The sequence below is a fragment of the Ictidomys tridecemlineatus genome, chromosome X, assembly GCF_052094955.1.
Source record: "Ictidomys tridecemlineatus isolate mIctTri1 chromosome X, mIctTri1.hap1, whole genome shotgun sequence".
In the NCBI taxonomy this organism is placed as follows: Eukaryota; Metazoa; Chordata; class Mammalia; order Rodentia; family Sciuridae; genus Ictidomys; species Ictidomys tridecemlineatus.
The window spans coordinates 1,284,541-1,299,979 of NC_135493.1; the positions used below are offsets into that span (position 1 = coordinate 1,284,541).

Here is a 15,439-nt window from a genome sequence, read left to right on the forward strand (position 1 = left end):
GGTTAGTAGCTTGCCCAAGATGAAATGGAACCTCACTGAGGGTACTCAGTGTAAGGCTGGGAAGTGTACAGACCTCACTATGCCTCCCAATGTGCTGTGATTGTCCAATTTTCCTCCATTTGTCCATTTGTTCACCAAACATTCACGAAGTGCCTATGTAGGACCAACCACTGTGCTGCAGAGTAGGAACACGTGAGAGAGCCAGAGTGATGGTTCCTTCTTCCTTGAGGCTGTGCCCCACTGGGGTGTTGCCCATGTAACAGATGTAAACAGCAGGCCCACTTTATTCCCCAGTTGGCCCAACATGGGCCAGGAAGCTGATGGTGGGGAGCAGAGTCTGGATGAGTTTCCTGCAGTCTTTTGCCAGGATATCATGCTCCTCCTACACAAGGTCAACCCTTTAGCAGTTCAGACATATTCAGTTACAAGTGCCAGAATCCAAACTAAAACTGATGTATGGGAAAAAAAGAAGGATGGTATTTATTGTTCCTTTAATGGGCCCCAAAACCCCTGGGTGCTTCTAGCTCCAATAATGTCACTAGGACATGGGTTCTTTCCATTCCTTGGCTCTGCTTTTCTGTGTTTGCTTCATTTTTCCAATATACTGTCTTCCCAGGTAGTGGGAAGGAGGAAAATAGTAAAGGTGCCAGTGTAGTAACACTAGCAAACAAAACCTCCCACCTTCCCAGTAGTTTCAGTACAAGTACCTAGGGACTAACTCCTTAGTCTAGATTGGATTATGGGCTTATTCTGCCACAAAAATGAGTGGTTTTAATTGGCTACATCTGGGCATGTGCCTGCCCCAGGAGCCAGTGTTGGGATTATCACATTGAAACCATGTGTACTGAACTGAAAGCGGAGAATGGATGGTTCTTTCAGAGAAAACATATGTTCTATGACTTTATGCTAGATAGGCAAAAACAACAGCTGTCACCATACATCCCTGTGTCATATACTTTTATATATGCTTGTATATGCCCTCCATGCATGCTTACTTATCACAAAATATTTCTGGAGGCCCGTACCTGGAGAGTAGGAGCTAAGCTTGCCTCTCAGAGTCAGCACTGTGGCCCTTTAATACAATACAGTGGTGCGTCTCCCATCTTAAGTACATTCATTTTGTTCTGGTTGTTGTTATCATTTGTTGTAGCGGTCCCTCAGTCCAGATGACTTCTCTTTTGGAACTAGATATCCTTGATCCAGCCTAGCCATCTCACGGTATCCTAGTTCCAAGTACCACCTGTTTCTGTCAGGAATCTCCCCCTCACCGCCGCCACAGTACCATTTGAGAAGGATAGTATGAATGTTCCAGGATGCCAAGTACATGCACAGAAGTGGTGTACTTATTGGTTCTCTATGGTTAAAGAACAGCCTGGAGTTACAGCTGCAAATGTTTTTAATGGCTTATATATCAAAGCCCTTTAAGCATGCATGCCCAACATTTGAACATTTGCTTATATGTCATATACATATATTAAACTATACAACATTCTTTTTTACAGTGCTGGGAATCCAAACTGAGCCTGACAGGCTAAGCAAGTGTTCTACCACTGAGCTACATTTCTAACCCCGAATACATTTTAAAATAAATTTCCACACAAATGAATTTAAAATCATGTTTATTTGAAAAAAAGGTACTACAACACTTTGCACCTCCAAGGAGCAAGTACTTTAGGCACCACTGCCTCCATCACAGCCATGACAAAAGTTCGTTTTATTATTTTTTTACTTATTTATTTCTGAGGTACTGGAGATGGAATCCAGGACCTCATACATACTAGGCAAACGCTCTACCATTGTGATGCACACCCAGCCCAAAAAGGTTAATTTTGGAACAATGCAGACTGATTTTTTGTTGTCCCAGCAAAGTTTGTAAACATACAACCTCCCCGCTCCATTTTTTTATCTAACACTGGAGATTGAACCCAGGGGTGCTTAACCACTGAGCCACATCCCTAGCCCTTTTTACATTTTATTGAGGGACAAGGCCTTGTTAAGTTACTGAGGCTGGCTTTGAACTCATGATCCTCCTGCCTCAGCCTCCCGAGCCACCAGGATCAGAGGCTTGCGCCACCATGTCCATCTCTTTTTATTCCTTTTCTGTAAAGCCACCGGACCTTAGTAGTACTAAAATGAGTCACACCGGCGTCGATGACCACAGAAAGCTGTAATTCACTGTGCCCGGTTACAATCAGGTGTAACTCAGGAAGCAGTCAGTCCACTGCTCCCTTGACGGCTCGTCGCTCTCATAAACGTCACATCCGGTTGGAACCTGTTATGGTCGCCAGAGGTGAGCGGACCGCTGAGGGAGGGCGGAGATCTGACGCGCAGGCGGAGCCTTGGTGGGGCGGGGTGGGGCGGAGCCCTTGGTGGGCGGGGCGGGGCCCTGGCGGGCCGAGCTCGCGGGCGTCCGCCGCCCCGGCAGGCGCTGGTGTTGAGCTTTGCAGCTACCGCGGCAGGTGAGAGCTTTTGGCTGGGTAAAGATAGGCGGGAGGCAGACTCTGGCCCGTCAGCGCTCCGCGATCGGCCACGCGCCACCCCGGCCCGACCAGACCCAGCAGGGAAAGGCCACCGCACATTGGCGAGGCCTGGCGGGGCCCAGGAGTGACGTGAAGGCCCCTGACCTGAGAGTGCCCAACGGGTTGTACGTCCTTCTTTCTGCCCGCTTCCACCCCCGGTTTTCACTCGAGCTCTGCTGGTGCTTCACCTGACAACTTCTAGACTCACAGGTGGGGAGGAGCCCAGGTCAGCACTGTCAATTACCCTCACCCCCAAACACTCCACCGCTGTGGAAGAAGCATCAGGGCTGGCATTGCCTTCCCTGCCTTGGGGTGCGTCTGTTCAAACTCTTCCAGCCCCTCAAGCAGAAACCCTGTGGATTGGGGCCAAACTCCTCTTGCAGTGACTCAAGGCGGCCAGCCCTGCTGAAGCGATGGAATGGGAGGTGAATGGCCCTTAGCCTATTGCTTTGAAATGGTTTATATTACCCTGGTGCCTGCATATTTTTCCCTCCACTTGACTTCTCCTACCCTTTGCTGGTTTTCCTGCCTGGCACCCCCAGCAGTGAAACACAAGGTTGGACCAAGGCCTCCAGGGTAAGTGACCTAAACTCCAAGCCAGCAAGGGCCATGTCATCCTGTGGCGGGGGAGGGGAGACTTTCCCAGGGAAAAACCTTTTGCTGAACCTCCCTCCACTCCCACCTTACCCTCTCCTCAGTTTCAGATGGGAGTGGGGGCAGAGCCAAAGACTAACTAGGATCCAGAGAGGTGGTGGACTCTGAGACACTACAGGGACAAAGAAATGGACTGCTGTGAATTATAAACACCGTGTGCCCATCCTGGTTGCCCCAGTTCTAGCAGATGATGTGATACTACTGGGGTGACTGCCCAAATTAAAAAGAGGAGGGAGGCAGACCTCCTCCTTTCACTCTGAGGTACCCCACCCTCTGGAAACACTTAAGCCCCACTAGGAATTTCAGGCTCTGGTGGAGTTTTGGGGGAGGCCCAGTACTCTGAGCACAGCAGATCATATGTAATTCAGCAGTTTTAGAAGCTCAAATTCTGGGACTGTCAGAGAAGTGGGAGCTCTTACAGAAGGAGAGGTCCCTCCCAGTCCCTCCCAGTGGACATGTGCTTCTATGTGACCCATTCCTGCTACCCCTTCTGGTAACTTCCCTGGAATCAGGGAAACTGCTTCCTACCAAGATCCCTCTCTCATTACTATAGGGCAGGTACAGCAAACCAGGTAGCGACAGCAACAATTTTCTAACTGCATGTCAGTGGCAGATATCAGCCCCTCAGACCTTTGGTACAGTGGTCACCCACTGCCCACATCACTTTACCACCATTTTGTACCTGGCAAATGACACTCATATTCCCCAACCTACTCTCCCAGATCTGTACCAAGACAGTGTTTCCCATCATTCCCCTTTGTTCTCATCCATCTTGTCTCCTTTTCACCTCCGCCCCCCAGGTGGTTTTCAAAGATTTCATCCTCACTGTGGTATCACAAAAGCCTTGCTTTATCTGCAATGTTTTTTTGTATCAGAGATTGAACCCAGAGGCACTTAACCAGTGAGCCACATCTCCAGCTTTTTTTTTTTTTTTTTTTTGGAGATGGAGTCTCATTAAGTTGCTGAGGCTGGCTTTGAACTTGGGATCCTCTTGCCTCAGCTTCCTGAGCCACTGGGATTACAGGTGTGTGCCACTGCACCCAGCTTATATCTGCATCTTGAAACCAGTGTTGAGCAGGCTAATGGTGACAGGACTGGAAGTGGCTGTCCTGAATCTCTTGGTATCAGGACATCTCTGCAAGGTCACTAAGGTGGACAAACCCAAGGAAATCAGCAGGTATCAGCAGGTGAATGGGAACTCCTCTCTCTAGGTGGCACCTCTGTATGAGGAATGGGAAGCTTGAGGCAGCTGTGCTGGAGGAGGGGAAAGCCAAATAGCACTCAACAACAAGCAGTAGGCATTGCCTTTCTATTCCTGAGCTTGGGATTAGGGGTCCTGCTGAGTCTTCCAGCAGTGGACTTCCAGAAACCCATACTCCTGGGCTTATATCTGCTCACCTTCACCAGCCACCTCTCTGTATCCCTTCCCTTCTCAGAGAGAGCCCTGCCATCAGGAAAGCAGCACAAGACCAGGACCTACTGATGGACCTTTTTCAGGACAACCCAACAGCCGTGGTGCTTTCCTAAGCTGCAGGAGACCTGGGCACACCTTCTGGAAGAGCCATGATGTTCAGGAGGGGTAGGGGCAGCTCTCAGCAGTGGCCTGGCCTGAGAGGGGAGTGTGGTTGCACAGGCCACCTAGGCATGCTCAGAGCTGCCCTGCTGCTCATCAGCTTACCATGGGGGACCCAAGGGATGGCCAGTGCCAACCTCAGCACTGCTCTGGGCCACACTGTGCCATTGACAGAGGGTCGTTACTTGAGCATTGGAGATGGCTCTGTGATGGAGTTTGAGTTTCCTGAGGAGAGTGAGGGCATCATTGTGATCTCAAGCCAATACCCAGGCCAGGCAAATGGAACAGGGCCTGGCCCCACACTGAAGGTCACATCCCTCGACACAGAGGTGCTGACCATCAAGAATGTGAGTGCCATAACCTGGGGTGGTGGGGGTGGCTTTGTTGTAAGCATCCACTCAGGTCTGGCTGGACTGGCTCCACTCCATATCCAGCTCGTGGAACCTCATGAGGCCTCACCCATGCTGATTGAGGAGCGGAGAGATTTCTGCATCAAGGTGTCACCTACTGAAGATACCCCTGCTACCCTCAGCACCAGCCTGGTCCACTTCTCGGAGAACCCAATACTCTACATGCTCTTGCCTCTTATCTTTGTCAACAAGTGTTCATTTGGTTGTAAAGTGGAACTTGAGGTTCTGAAGGGGCTCCTGCAGAGCCCCCAGCCCATGCTTTTGGGCCTCTTGGGCCAGTTTCTGGTCATGCCCTTGTATGCTTTTCTGATGGCCAAAGTCTTCATGTTGCCCAAGGCCCTGGCTTTGGGCCTCATCATTACCTGCTCATCACCTGGAGGTGGGGGGAGCTACCTCTTTAGCCTCCTTCTTGGAGGGGACGTCACCCTGGCCATCTCCATGACTTTCATCTCAACTGTAGCTGCCACTGGTTTCCTGCCACTGTCCTCAGCCCTCTACAGCTATCTTCTCAGCATCCATGAAACTCTCCATGTGCCCATCTCCAAGATCCTGGGGACCCTGCTATTCATTGCCATCCCTATTGCAGCAGGAGTGGTGATCAAGTCCAAGCTCCCCAAGTTCTCTCAGCTGCTGCTTCAGGTCATCAAGCCCTTCAGCTTTGTGCTCATCCTGGGTGGCCTCTTCCTGGCTTACCGCATGGGGGTATTCATCCTGGCAGGAGTCAGGCTACCCATTGTACTGGTGGGCCTCACTGTGCCCCTGGTTGGCCTCTTGGTGGGCTACTGCCTGGCCACGTGCCTAAAGCTGCCAGTGGCCCAGCGGCGGACGGTCAGCATTGAGGTAGGGGTGCAAAACAGCCTACTGGCTTTGGCCATGCTACAGCTGTCCCTTCGCCGCCTTCAAGCAGACTATGCCTCCCAGGCCCCCTTCATTGTGGCCCTGAGTGGTACCTCGGAGATGTTGGCCTTGGTCATTGGCCACTTTATCTATAGCAACCTGTTCCCAGTTCCATGAGGCACCTGGGTCAAGCTTTTATCGCCCAACCACCACACTCCATCCCTTGTCCCCACAGTTCTTGTGTACCAAAGGCCTTTAGTTCTCATGCACTATGCACTCAGACAAATCCAAGCTTATTTTTTTTACTGGTTTTTTATTCTCCAGCTTTCAGTGCCAAAGAGGCCATGCTGAATTAGGTAGGTGGGCAGTGCCCAGAAAATATATTTCAATAAAAGAGAGAAGCAAGCTCGGGTCCCTTCCAGTTTTTGCCCCTTGGGACCTGGAGGTGGGGGAAGGAAAAGTGTGTGTGGGTAAGTGTGGGCCAGGGTAAGGGTGAGCTTGAGTGGCACGGTGACCTCTGCCCTGGCTTTCTCTATCAGTTCTTGCCATTTAGCCCCTCACTGAGTGAGGTGGCCTCTTGGTTCTGGATGAAGGGTGGGCAGATGGAACCAGAGGCATGGCTTCCCTAGGTGCTCTCAAGCTCAGTCGGGTTTCTGCAGCCAAACTAGAAAGGAGGCAGAAGAACGTAAGGCACTATGGTCAGCTTGGCAGGACTGGGCCTGTTGTGTTACTGAGAGACACAATCTGGGGTTGTACTGACCTGCCCCACTAGCAGACTGGGAATTTAGAGGGGACTGGGTCACCGGTACAGGCGACTGGATTTCCTGGTCATTTCTTCTCCCAAGTCCCAGCTCGTACCTCCTCCCAATCCTGGCGGGGTGGACGCGCCAACTCCCTGCACAGTTGCAGCGAAAGGACCCGTCAGCCTGGGAGGTCCCAGGGTCTTTGCGAGTCTGCGCCCCACGGCAGCTAACTCCTCTTCGAGGGGCGGGGCGGGGGCGGAACCTAGGGGCGTGGGCAAAGCGCACGGGCGTGCCCCTCTCACGGCTTCCGGCGGCGGCGGGCGGTTCCGGCGCGCGCCCTGGGCGGCAGCGCGCGACTGGGGGCCGTTGGGGTGCGCGCTGGCCCTAGTGGACGCCTCCGCGGCCGCCATGCAGCTGACGGTGAAGGCGCTCCAGGGCCGTGAGTGCAGCCTGCAGGTAGGGTCACCAGGCCCGAACCACCTTCCCCGGCTTGCGCAGTCACAGCCTCCTGGCACAGGGACGGGCAGGGCCCGAGGACGGGAACGGGGCGGCCGGACCAGGGAGGCCGGGAGAATTGCCCTCTGGAGGGGACGCGAGGCTTTTGTCGCTCAGGGGTCGCGGGCTCAACCCCTGCCTCCCACCCTCGGCCCGGTCAGGTGCCGGAGGACGAGCTGGTGTCCACACTGAAGCAACTGGTCTCCGAAAAGCTGAACGTCCCAGTGCGCCAGCAGCGACTGTTGTTCAAGGGCAAGGCCCTAGCAGGTAACAGGGAGTGGATACACCCAGGGAGCCCCGCAGGAAGTCGGGGGATGGGGTGTAGAGGCTAACTCCGGCAGCGGCAGCGTGGTGGATCTCGGCGCTGGCTCTCGCGCCGAGGGAATCTGTACGCACCATAGCCAGATGCCGCAGCGCTCCGCTCTGACTGCTTGAGGCGGTATCATTTCCGGGGCCACTTCCATGGCTGTGGGTAAGGAACCCCACCAATCTCTTTTTGGCAGATGGGAAACGACTGTCAGATTACAGCATTGGGCCCAATTCCAAGCTCAACCTAGTGGTTAAACCTCTGGAGAAGGTGTTACTTGAAGAAGGCGCCGCCCGGAGACTGGCCGACTCCGCATCTCCTCCTGTCTGGCAGCTGATCTCCAAAGTCCTGGCCCGCCACTTCAGTGTAGCAGATGCTAGCAGGGTATTAGAACAACTGCAGAGGGTGAGAGGGGACATCTAGTCCCAACTAGTCCCAGCCCCTGACTGTCACAGCATATCCCTCCCCACTGGCACTGCCTGAATCCTCTTGGCCTTCTCTCCTCAGGATTATGACAGGTCCCTGAGCCGCCTGACACTGGATGACATCGAACGCTTGGCCAGCCGCTTCCTGCATCCTGAAGTGACTGAGGCTATGGAGAAGGGTTTCTCCAAGTAGCATTCTTGGATTATGGGAAGGAGCCCGAGGCTAGGCCACAGCTGCATGTTGCATTAAATGTATTCTCCTGTTGCAGTTTGGCTCATAATAACAATAATAATAGCGGCTGGTATGTACCAGGCTCTTGCTAGGTGCTAGGCACTACTCAAAGCACTTGACCAGGGTTCTCTACCACCCCTGTAATAGAACTGAGACAGCACGGTGGAGGCACCTAGCAATGACATGGGAGAGCCCAAATCTGAGTCCAGCCAGCTTGTAGAAGTGCCTCAGTGTGAGAAGGAGGAATGGGCTTTAGCATTTCACATTTAGCCCACTGAGAATAAGCCCTTGAGTGATATGCTCCCAAGCCTGAAAGGGTAAGCAGTTGGCCCCTGCTGCCCAGTCTTGTCACCTGACCTCTGTGGAGTGTGGCACAGCCCTAAACAAATATCCACAGGAGGGCAAGTGACAACCAGCCCTGGGCCTCCTCAGCTGCTGCAGCCAGTGTGCTCTTGATAAAGGAAAAGCAGGAACCTGGGAGTCAGAAAGTCACCCCACCTCTGTGGCATGACTTGAAACGAGTTTCTGTGCTACTTTGGTCCCTGACCATTGAGTCTGTGCAGACCTGAACCAATTTCCTTCCTCCTTACCCCAGCCCAGGGTGGAGAGTCCTTACAATGATCTTCCACCTTCTATTCAATAAACAAACCGAAGCCAAAAGTGAAGCTATAGCCAAGCATGGGCCAGAGATGGCATGCCCTTGGTGACACAGCTCTTCTCTGGGGCACCCTATCTGCTTGTCTCCTCCTGGAGATGAGTAGTTCTCGCCCATAGGGCAGACAGGTCACTTAGCAAGACAGTGTCACAGCTTGGACTCCATCTCGGTCTCTGCACCTAGTGCTTGCCCACAGTATGAAGACGATGCTTCCCATGCTACCTGTATACAGGGGCTTACACTTTGCACACACCTCATTGCCTGAGAAGAAACCTCAGGGTGCTGGAGAGAGCCAGAAGTATGGACTCAGTAGCAGTGGTTCCTCTTTCATCCTGCACTGTGCATGGTGCTAGAGGTCATGTAAGTACCTACCTTCTCCTTGGAGGAGGCCCCCAGGGGTGGTAGAGATCGGAAGGCAGCCGTATGTATTCGGTTCTTCCACTTTAACCTTCTCCATGTGGTCAAGGCTGGACCTGCCTTCCCTGCCATAGGCCCTGCTGCCTGGTCCTTATGGGGTGAACACTGGATCCCCATACTGGAAAGATGAACAGAGGCCTGAGATCAAAGAACAGACAGTGGCCTCTGGCCCTTCCTGAGAGCTGGAGACATCACATAGCAGGTATCTGCTTAGGAACATCTGTGGTCTGCCGGCTTACATGATAAACTTATAATACTCTCATTTATTTTGAGTCAGGGAATGTATTTTGAAAATTCACACTAAAGGTGCATGTGAGACTTTTATCCAAAAGGAACTCTATTAGCTAGGCTGGTTTTGGTTTCCAATAATTGTTTTAACAATAAAGGAAACTTAATGGCTTAGGAAACTAAAAAGTCCAGGGTCCTGGCAGTGGAGGAAGAAGTTGACCAGATATCTACTTTCTCTCTGCCTCCCTGTGCATCCTCCACTATCTGCTTTATCCCAGGCCAGCACCTCTGGGGATCAAAAGGTGGCTGCCTGCAACTTCGGTGGAACTCTTTGTTCACTGCTGGTGAGGAGCACCTTCTCTCTGTAGATTAGCTTCTGTCTCAGATGTCCCCAACAAATAAATGCTATTGTTATTGGTCAGGACTGCGTCTTGCATCCAATTATTCTGGCCAGGGTGGAGGGTGGTGGCCAGCTCCCTGGAGCTGTGTATGTGGTCTCGTCTCTGTATACATGGGCTTCCTGGAGGAGAGCTAAACAGGTAGCTCTGATTGGTAGCTGCAAATAACAACTGTCCACTACAGGGGATGTGTGTATCAGAAAGATCAGAACTATTTGGTGGGAGTGAAGGAGGGCTAGAGGGAGGTTCAGACAGCAAGAGTATTTTCTGAGATTTGCAACTTGCTGTGCCCTATACTGCATGTTTTCAAAGATATTTAAACTTTAGACAAGGATTCATTGTCCCCATTTTATAGGCAAAGAGACAAACCTTGACATGGTTATTGATTTCCTTATGCCAGTGCTTCTCAGCTCTGGGTGCCAGAGGCTGGAGCATGGTGGTTGGTGGTTCCCTTCAGCCAGAGATGAGAAGGAAATGTTCCTGATATATTTGGATGGTATAGTTGGGGGTTTTGCCAAGTGGCTATCTGTGCACTGAGGGTTCTAAATGGAGGGTCCCTTAGGCATCACACTCAAGCCTGTGAGAGGCTGTGGGACAGTTACAAAACTGGGAGCCTGGGTAAGAGCACAGGTCTGGGAAAGGTTCAATGTTGTGTTGTTTCCTTGAAAGACTGTGGGCACCATCTGCTGGGTGGTCAGACATATAGAGGTCAGGAACTCAGGGGAGATGGGGTTGGACATGGGGACTAAGGAGTAAGGGGTACCTCAGGGTATGTGCTGAGAGTTTTGCTGATAGAAGACAGGACCCGAGAAACGAAGAAGATACCCTTTGAAGGTCAATCACTGAATTGTTCTAAGCCTTTACTATGCAGAGTTCATAGCTCATTTCAACTTAACCTGACTACCAAATACTGGGAAGTGGAGGAGCCACTTGAACCCAGGCCTGGTCTGATCTTCAAGCCTATGTAAACATGCTGCTTTGCCCAGGAATTATCTATAGACGGGAAGTCCTAGAAGCTATTAGAATGGGTGAAATGGTTTTCCAGAGATACTGGCATGAAAAGGGGAGATTCAAGGAACTTCTTTTTGTTGATTTTGGTACTGGGGATTGAACTCAGGGCACATTACCACTGAGCTACTCCCTATCCCTTTTTATTTTTATTTTGATGCAGAGTATCACTAAGTTGCTGAAGGCCTCTAACTTGCAATCCTCTGGCCTCGGCCTCCCTAGTCCCTGGAATTACAGGCCTGTGCCTTTGCACCCAGCTGAGAAATTTCAACTAGAGAGGAGGCAGAGGAGTATACCTCCAACACAGGAAGACAGAGACAGCTGGAGTGGGCTTAGGGGAGGCCATCTAGTGCTGCCAAGATGTGAAGCAAGGATAGAATGGAGACTCCTCCGGAATTAGTAATGAGGTTGTTGGCAATGCTGGATGAAGAAAGCCACTATATGGTGGACCTGGCAGTGAGAGAAGATAAGGAGGTGGCCATAGTAACTGGGGACCCCACATTTCAGGCACTGTGCCCTCTGAGACAAATGTCCATCCCAAAATGGTGTCACTGCCCCCTGCCCAATACCAGGAGACCCAACACTGGCCCCTTATATAGGAAGCTTAGGACAGTACCTGAGCCCCAGGAATGTGTGATCAGGATAATACAAGGAAATGGCAGCATGAGTGAAGGGCCCAGATAAAGAGGCCTCTCCAAGACAGAAGTAGTCTTTCAGCTGGAATAAGATGTTTGGGAGGCCATTTCTTAAGGGACCACAAGAGGGTCAGAATCAAGGGGAGCAGCATTTGAAGTGAGGCTTATTGAGTCAGAGGTGCCCAGGCAACAACATTTTTTTTTATTTTTATTTTTTAGTTATAGTTGGACACAACATCTTTATTTATTTTTATTTGGTGCTGAAGATCGAACCCAGGGCCTCACACATGCTAGGCAAGTGTTCTGCTAAGTCACAATTCCAGCCCCATGATATCCTACTTTCTGGCCCTACAAGATGCTCCAGGTAGCTGGGCATGGTTGCACATGCCTGTAATCCCAGGAATTCGGGGGGCCGAGGCAGGAGGATTACAAGGTTGAGGCTAGCCTCAGCAACTTAGCGAGGCCCTAAGCAACTTAATGAAACCCTCTTCCAAAATTTAAAAAATAAAATCAATTTTTTAAAATGGCTGAGGATGTAGCTTAGTGTAAAGCACCCCTGGGTTAAATCCCTAATACCAAAACAAACAAACTAACTCCAGGCTTATCATGTAGTTATTCCTGTTCAAACCTAAGAATCAGCCATTTCTTTTTTTTTTTTTAAGAGAAAGTGAGAGAGGGGGACAGAGAGAGAGAGAGAATTTTAACATTTATTTATTTTTTCTTAGTTCTCGGTGGACACAACATCTTTGTTGGTATGTGGTGCTGCTGAGGATCATGCTAGGCGAGCGCCCTACCGCTTGAGCCACATCCCAGCCCCTCAGCCATTTCTTTTTCAAAGAGCCCTAGTTCCTTTTAGTAGGGAGTGGTATTTAGAAACTAAGATGTATGTGCAGAATATTCTCATTGCTATTGGGGTGTCATTGATTCCTGGACTCTTTTCACAGAGCTTGGAAACACATATATTTTTAAGAAATCACACTTTCATACTGAAACTTCCAATTACAATCCAGCATCACAGTTCTTTCACACCTTACCTCATTCCACAGTGAGAATTCTGATTTCTGACAACATCAATATATTTACTCATTTTCTCTACCAGATACATTTTATCTTAAAAGTATGTTCAAAATAGCTTCACACTCACTTCATCCCTACCATTATCAACTGCAAATATGCTAAGAATAAAGCCAATCCTTTTTGTCCCACAAAGGGACCACAGTAAGAGAGCTGAGCTTAAAAGGTATTGCACTACCTTATCTCTATGGTTTCATCATAAAGGCTCAATTTTGCTCTGATTCAACTACAGCATTTTATTTTTTTATTTCACCCTTTCAAATTTACTTTTGAACACGTGAAATATTTACATGCTTCCAAAGTCAAAAATACATTAAAAAGAAATATTCCAAGAAATCCCCTTACCCATCTTAACTCCCTATAAATGACCACTTTGATGATTGTTTATCCTTTTTTTCAAATAACTTCATTTTTATCAGAAATTCTCATTCTTTTTAAAAGAACTTTTTTAGTTATAGACAGACACAATATTTTTGTTTTGTTTATTTATTTTTTTCTGGTGCTGAGGATCAAACCCAGTGCCTCACATGTGTGAGGCAAGTGCTCCGCCACTGAGCCACAACCCCAGCCCAGAAATTTTCATTCATTTTTATTGCTGTATAGGACTAACATGTGAATATGTTATAGCTTATTATATTTAGTTTATCTCTTTATTGAGGGACTTATGCATTGTATCTAATAGTTTTCTATTATCAATCGTGTTACAGAAATTTTATGTATATGTTTCATTTTGTGGAGTAACTCTTACATGCAGTAACTCTTACATGCATGACTGCTGATTCAGAGACAGTGGTGGACATCTGTCTACCTTAGTACTGATTCATCCAACAAGATGCAAATCACCTACTGCATACATTACATTGTACTGAGTGCTGGGGATATATTAAAAAACTGAATAAAAGAAAAGGCACAAAACAATATCAACAATAAACAAAACAAAAATATAATTTCAGATCATTAGAAATTCTATACAGCAAATTGAAGCCAGGTGTGGTAGCACACTTTTGTAATCTGAGGTACTTGGGAGGCTGAGGTAGGAGAATCACAATTGGAGGCCAGCCTGGGCAACTTAGTGAAACCCTATCTCAAATAAAAATAAAAATGGTTAGGGATGTAGCTTGGTGGTTACAGGCCCTGGGTTCAATCCTCAGTACTGATAAGAAAAAGAAGAAAGAAAAGGAGCTGGGTTTGGTGGTATACACCTGTAATCCCAGTGGCTTGAGAGGCTGAGGCAGGAGGATTGAGAGTTCAAAGCCAGCCTCAGCAACAGTGGGGTACTAAGCAACTCAGTAAGACCCTGTCTCTAACTAAAATACAATAAAGGGCTGGGGATGTGGCTCAGTGGTGGAGTGCCCCTGAATTCAATCCCCTGTACTGCCCCCCCCCAGAAAAGGAGAAGGACAAGAAGAATAATAAGAGGAGGAGGATGAGGATGGTGCCTCTACTCATAAAAAAGGAGAAGAAACAGGAAAAGAAGGAAGGAATGAAAAAGAAAATCAATCAAAGAGTGTTGAAGGTGTTCAGGGAGAGATGGTTCCCATTGGGGGCTAGTAGTGGAAAGGGAGATAAGTGTGGTTTAGAGATAAACCCAAGAGGACTTGCTTATATAGCTCAGCGTTTAATCATTCCTTATGATTACAAAAAAGGAAAACGGAAGATTGGGGCTGGAGTTGTGGCTCAGCGGTAGAGTGCTTGCCTAGCATGTGCAAGGCCCTGGGTTCACTCCTCAGCACCACATAAAAATAAATAAATAAAATAAAGATATTGTGTCCAACTACAACTGAAAAATAAATATCTTAAAATAACAGAAGATCAACACAACCACCCTCAGAAATTTCATGTCATTTTAAAAACTTTTTTGTTGCTATTGTTAGTGGGGATTAAACCCAGGGGTTCTTAATTACTGAGTCACTGAATCACAACCCAGCCCTCACCTTCATTTTTTTATTAGAGAGAGAGTCTTGCTAAGTTGCTTAGGGCCTCACTAAGTTGCTGAGGCTTGCTTTGAACTTTCAATCCTCCTGCCTCTGCCTCCCAAGCCGCTGGGATTACAGGCATGCACCACCATGCCCAGCTAAAAACTCTTTGATTGTAAATGTCACCTTAGGTCCCTAAAAACAAAAACAAACAAAAAAAAACTGGAAAACATAAAAAAGTAAGTTAAAATCATCTACCATCCCATCACCCAGAGATCCTGAGTACTTACACACTATCGTATTTTTTAAAATATCTTTTAGTTGTATATGGACATGATAGCTTTGTGGGTTTTTTTTTTTTTCATTTTTTTAATGTGGTGCTGAGGATCAAACCCAGTGCCTCACATATGCTAGGCAAGCCTCTACCACTAAGCCACAATTGCAGCCCCAACACAGGTGTATTTTCCAAGGATTTCTATGCATACACTGTATGATATACTAAATTGGTATTTTGGTTATTACAGTTTTTGCACTGTTTTTCCACATATTAGACCTATTCCCACTGCGGATACTTTGGTTGAAGTCCCTGTTGACTTGCCATATCTGCACTGGTAGGTTTCCCTTTCACACAGCCCAGTCCAAAATGCTCCTTCTTAAGAATCAAATTGGATTGGTTCATCATCAACTGAAAAGCCCTCTTGTGTGGGCCAATGGGTGTGGGGTAACAAAGCCATATCCCTAGGGAGGATACAAGACCGGTCATACTACTCACTCTCTGCAAATCTCTGCAGGGGTGTCATTTCTTGGGGACCACTGAAGCTGGAAAATAGCCAGGGCAGGTATCTGGCCGCAGGCCAGGATTCCTCACCCAAGACCACCAGGTAAACTGAGGTAAGACCAATTTGCATTAGTG

At 48.7% G+C, this 15,439-nt stretch overlaps 2 protein-coding genes across 7 annotated transcripts; both read left to right on the plus strand.

Moving 5' to 3' along the window:
* The first annotated feature begins 4,736 nt into the window (after positions 1-4,736).
* Slc10a3 (solute carrier family 10 member 3) lies at positions 4,737-6,398 on the plus strand. Its single transcript, XM_005340651.5, has one exon. It carries the CDS (start codon positions 4,737-4,739, stop codon positions 6,168-6,170), a length of 1,434 nt encoding a protein of 477 aa, XP_005340708.1. The 3' UTR covers positions 6,171-6,398.
* Positions 6,399-7,057: 659 nt separating this feature from the next.
* On the plus strand, positions 7,058-9,916 carry Ubl4a (ubiquitin like 4A). 6 transcript variants are annotated; one of them, XR_013431621.1, is made up of 6 exons: positions 7,058-7,192; positions 7,393-7,498; positions 7,735-7,943; positions 8,046-9,210; positions 9,342-9,469; positions 9,774-9,916. XR_013431621.1 is itself a non-coding variant. In XM_005340650.5 (4 exons), the coding sequence occupies exons 1-4, from the start codon at positions 7,145-7,147 to the stop codon at positions 8,154-8,156; spliced, it is 474 nt and encodes a 157-aa protein (XP_005340707.1). In that variant the 5' UTR covers positions 7,058-7,144; the 3' UTR covers positions 8,157-9,916. The 6 variants fall into 6 exon arrangements, 2 of the variants coding, with proteins under 2 accessions (XP_005340707.1, XP_077890165.1); XR_013431620.1 differs by having other exon boundaries at positions 8,046-9,469; XR_013431619.1 differs by having other exon boundaries at positions 9,342-9,916.
* The last annotated feature ends 5,523 nt before the right edge of the window (positions 9,917-15,439 follow it).

Coding starts and splice junctions, on each gene's coding strand:
- Slc10a3 (XM_005340651.5), top strand. CDS start 4,737: ATGATGTTCAGGAGGGGTAGGGGCAGCTCTCAGCAGTGGCCTGGCCTG.
- Ubl4a (XM_005340650.5), top strand. CDS start 7,145: ATGCAGCTGACGGTGAAGGCGCTCCAGGGCCGTGAGTGCAGCCTGCAG. Junction 7,499..7,734: donor CAAGGGCAAGGCCCTAGCAG/GTAACAGGGAGT, acceptor TCTTTTTGGCAG/ATGGGAAACGACTGTCAGAT. Junction 7,944..8,045: donor TATTAGAACAACTGCAGAGG/GTGAGAGGGGAC, acceptor TTCTCTCCTCAG/GATTATGACAGGTCCCTGAG.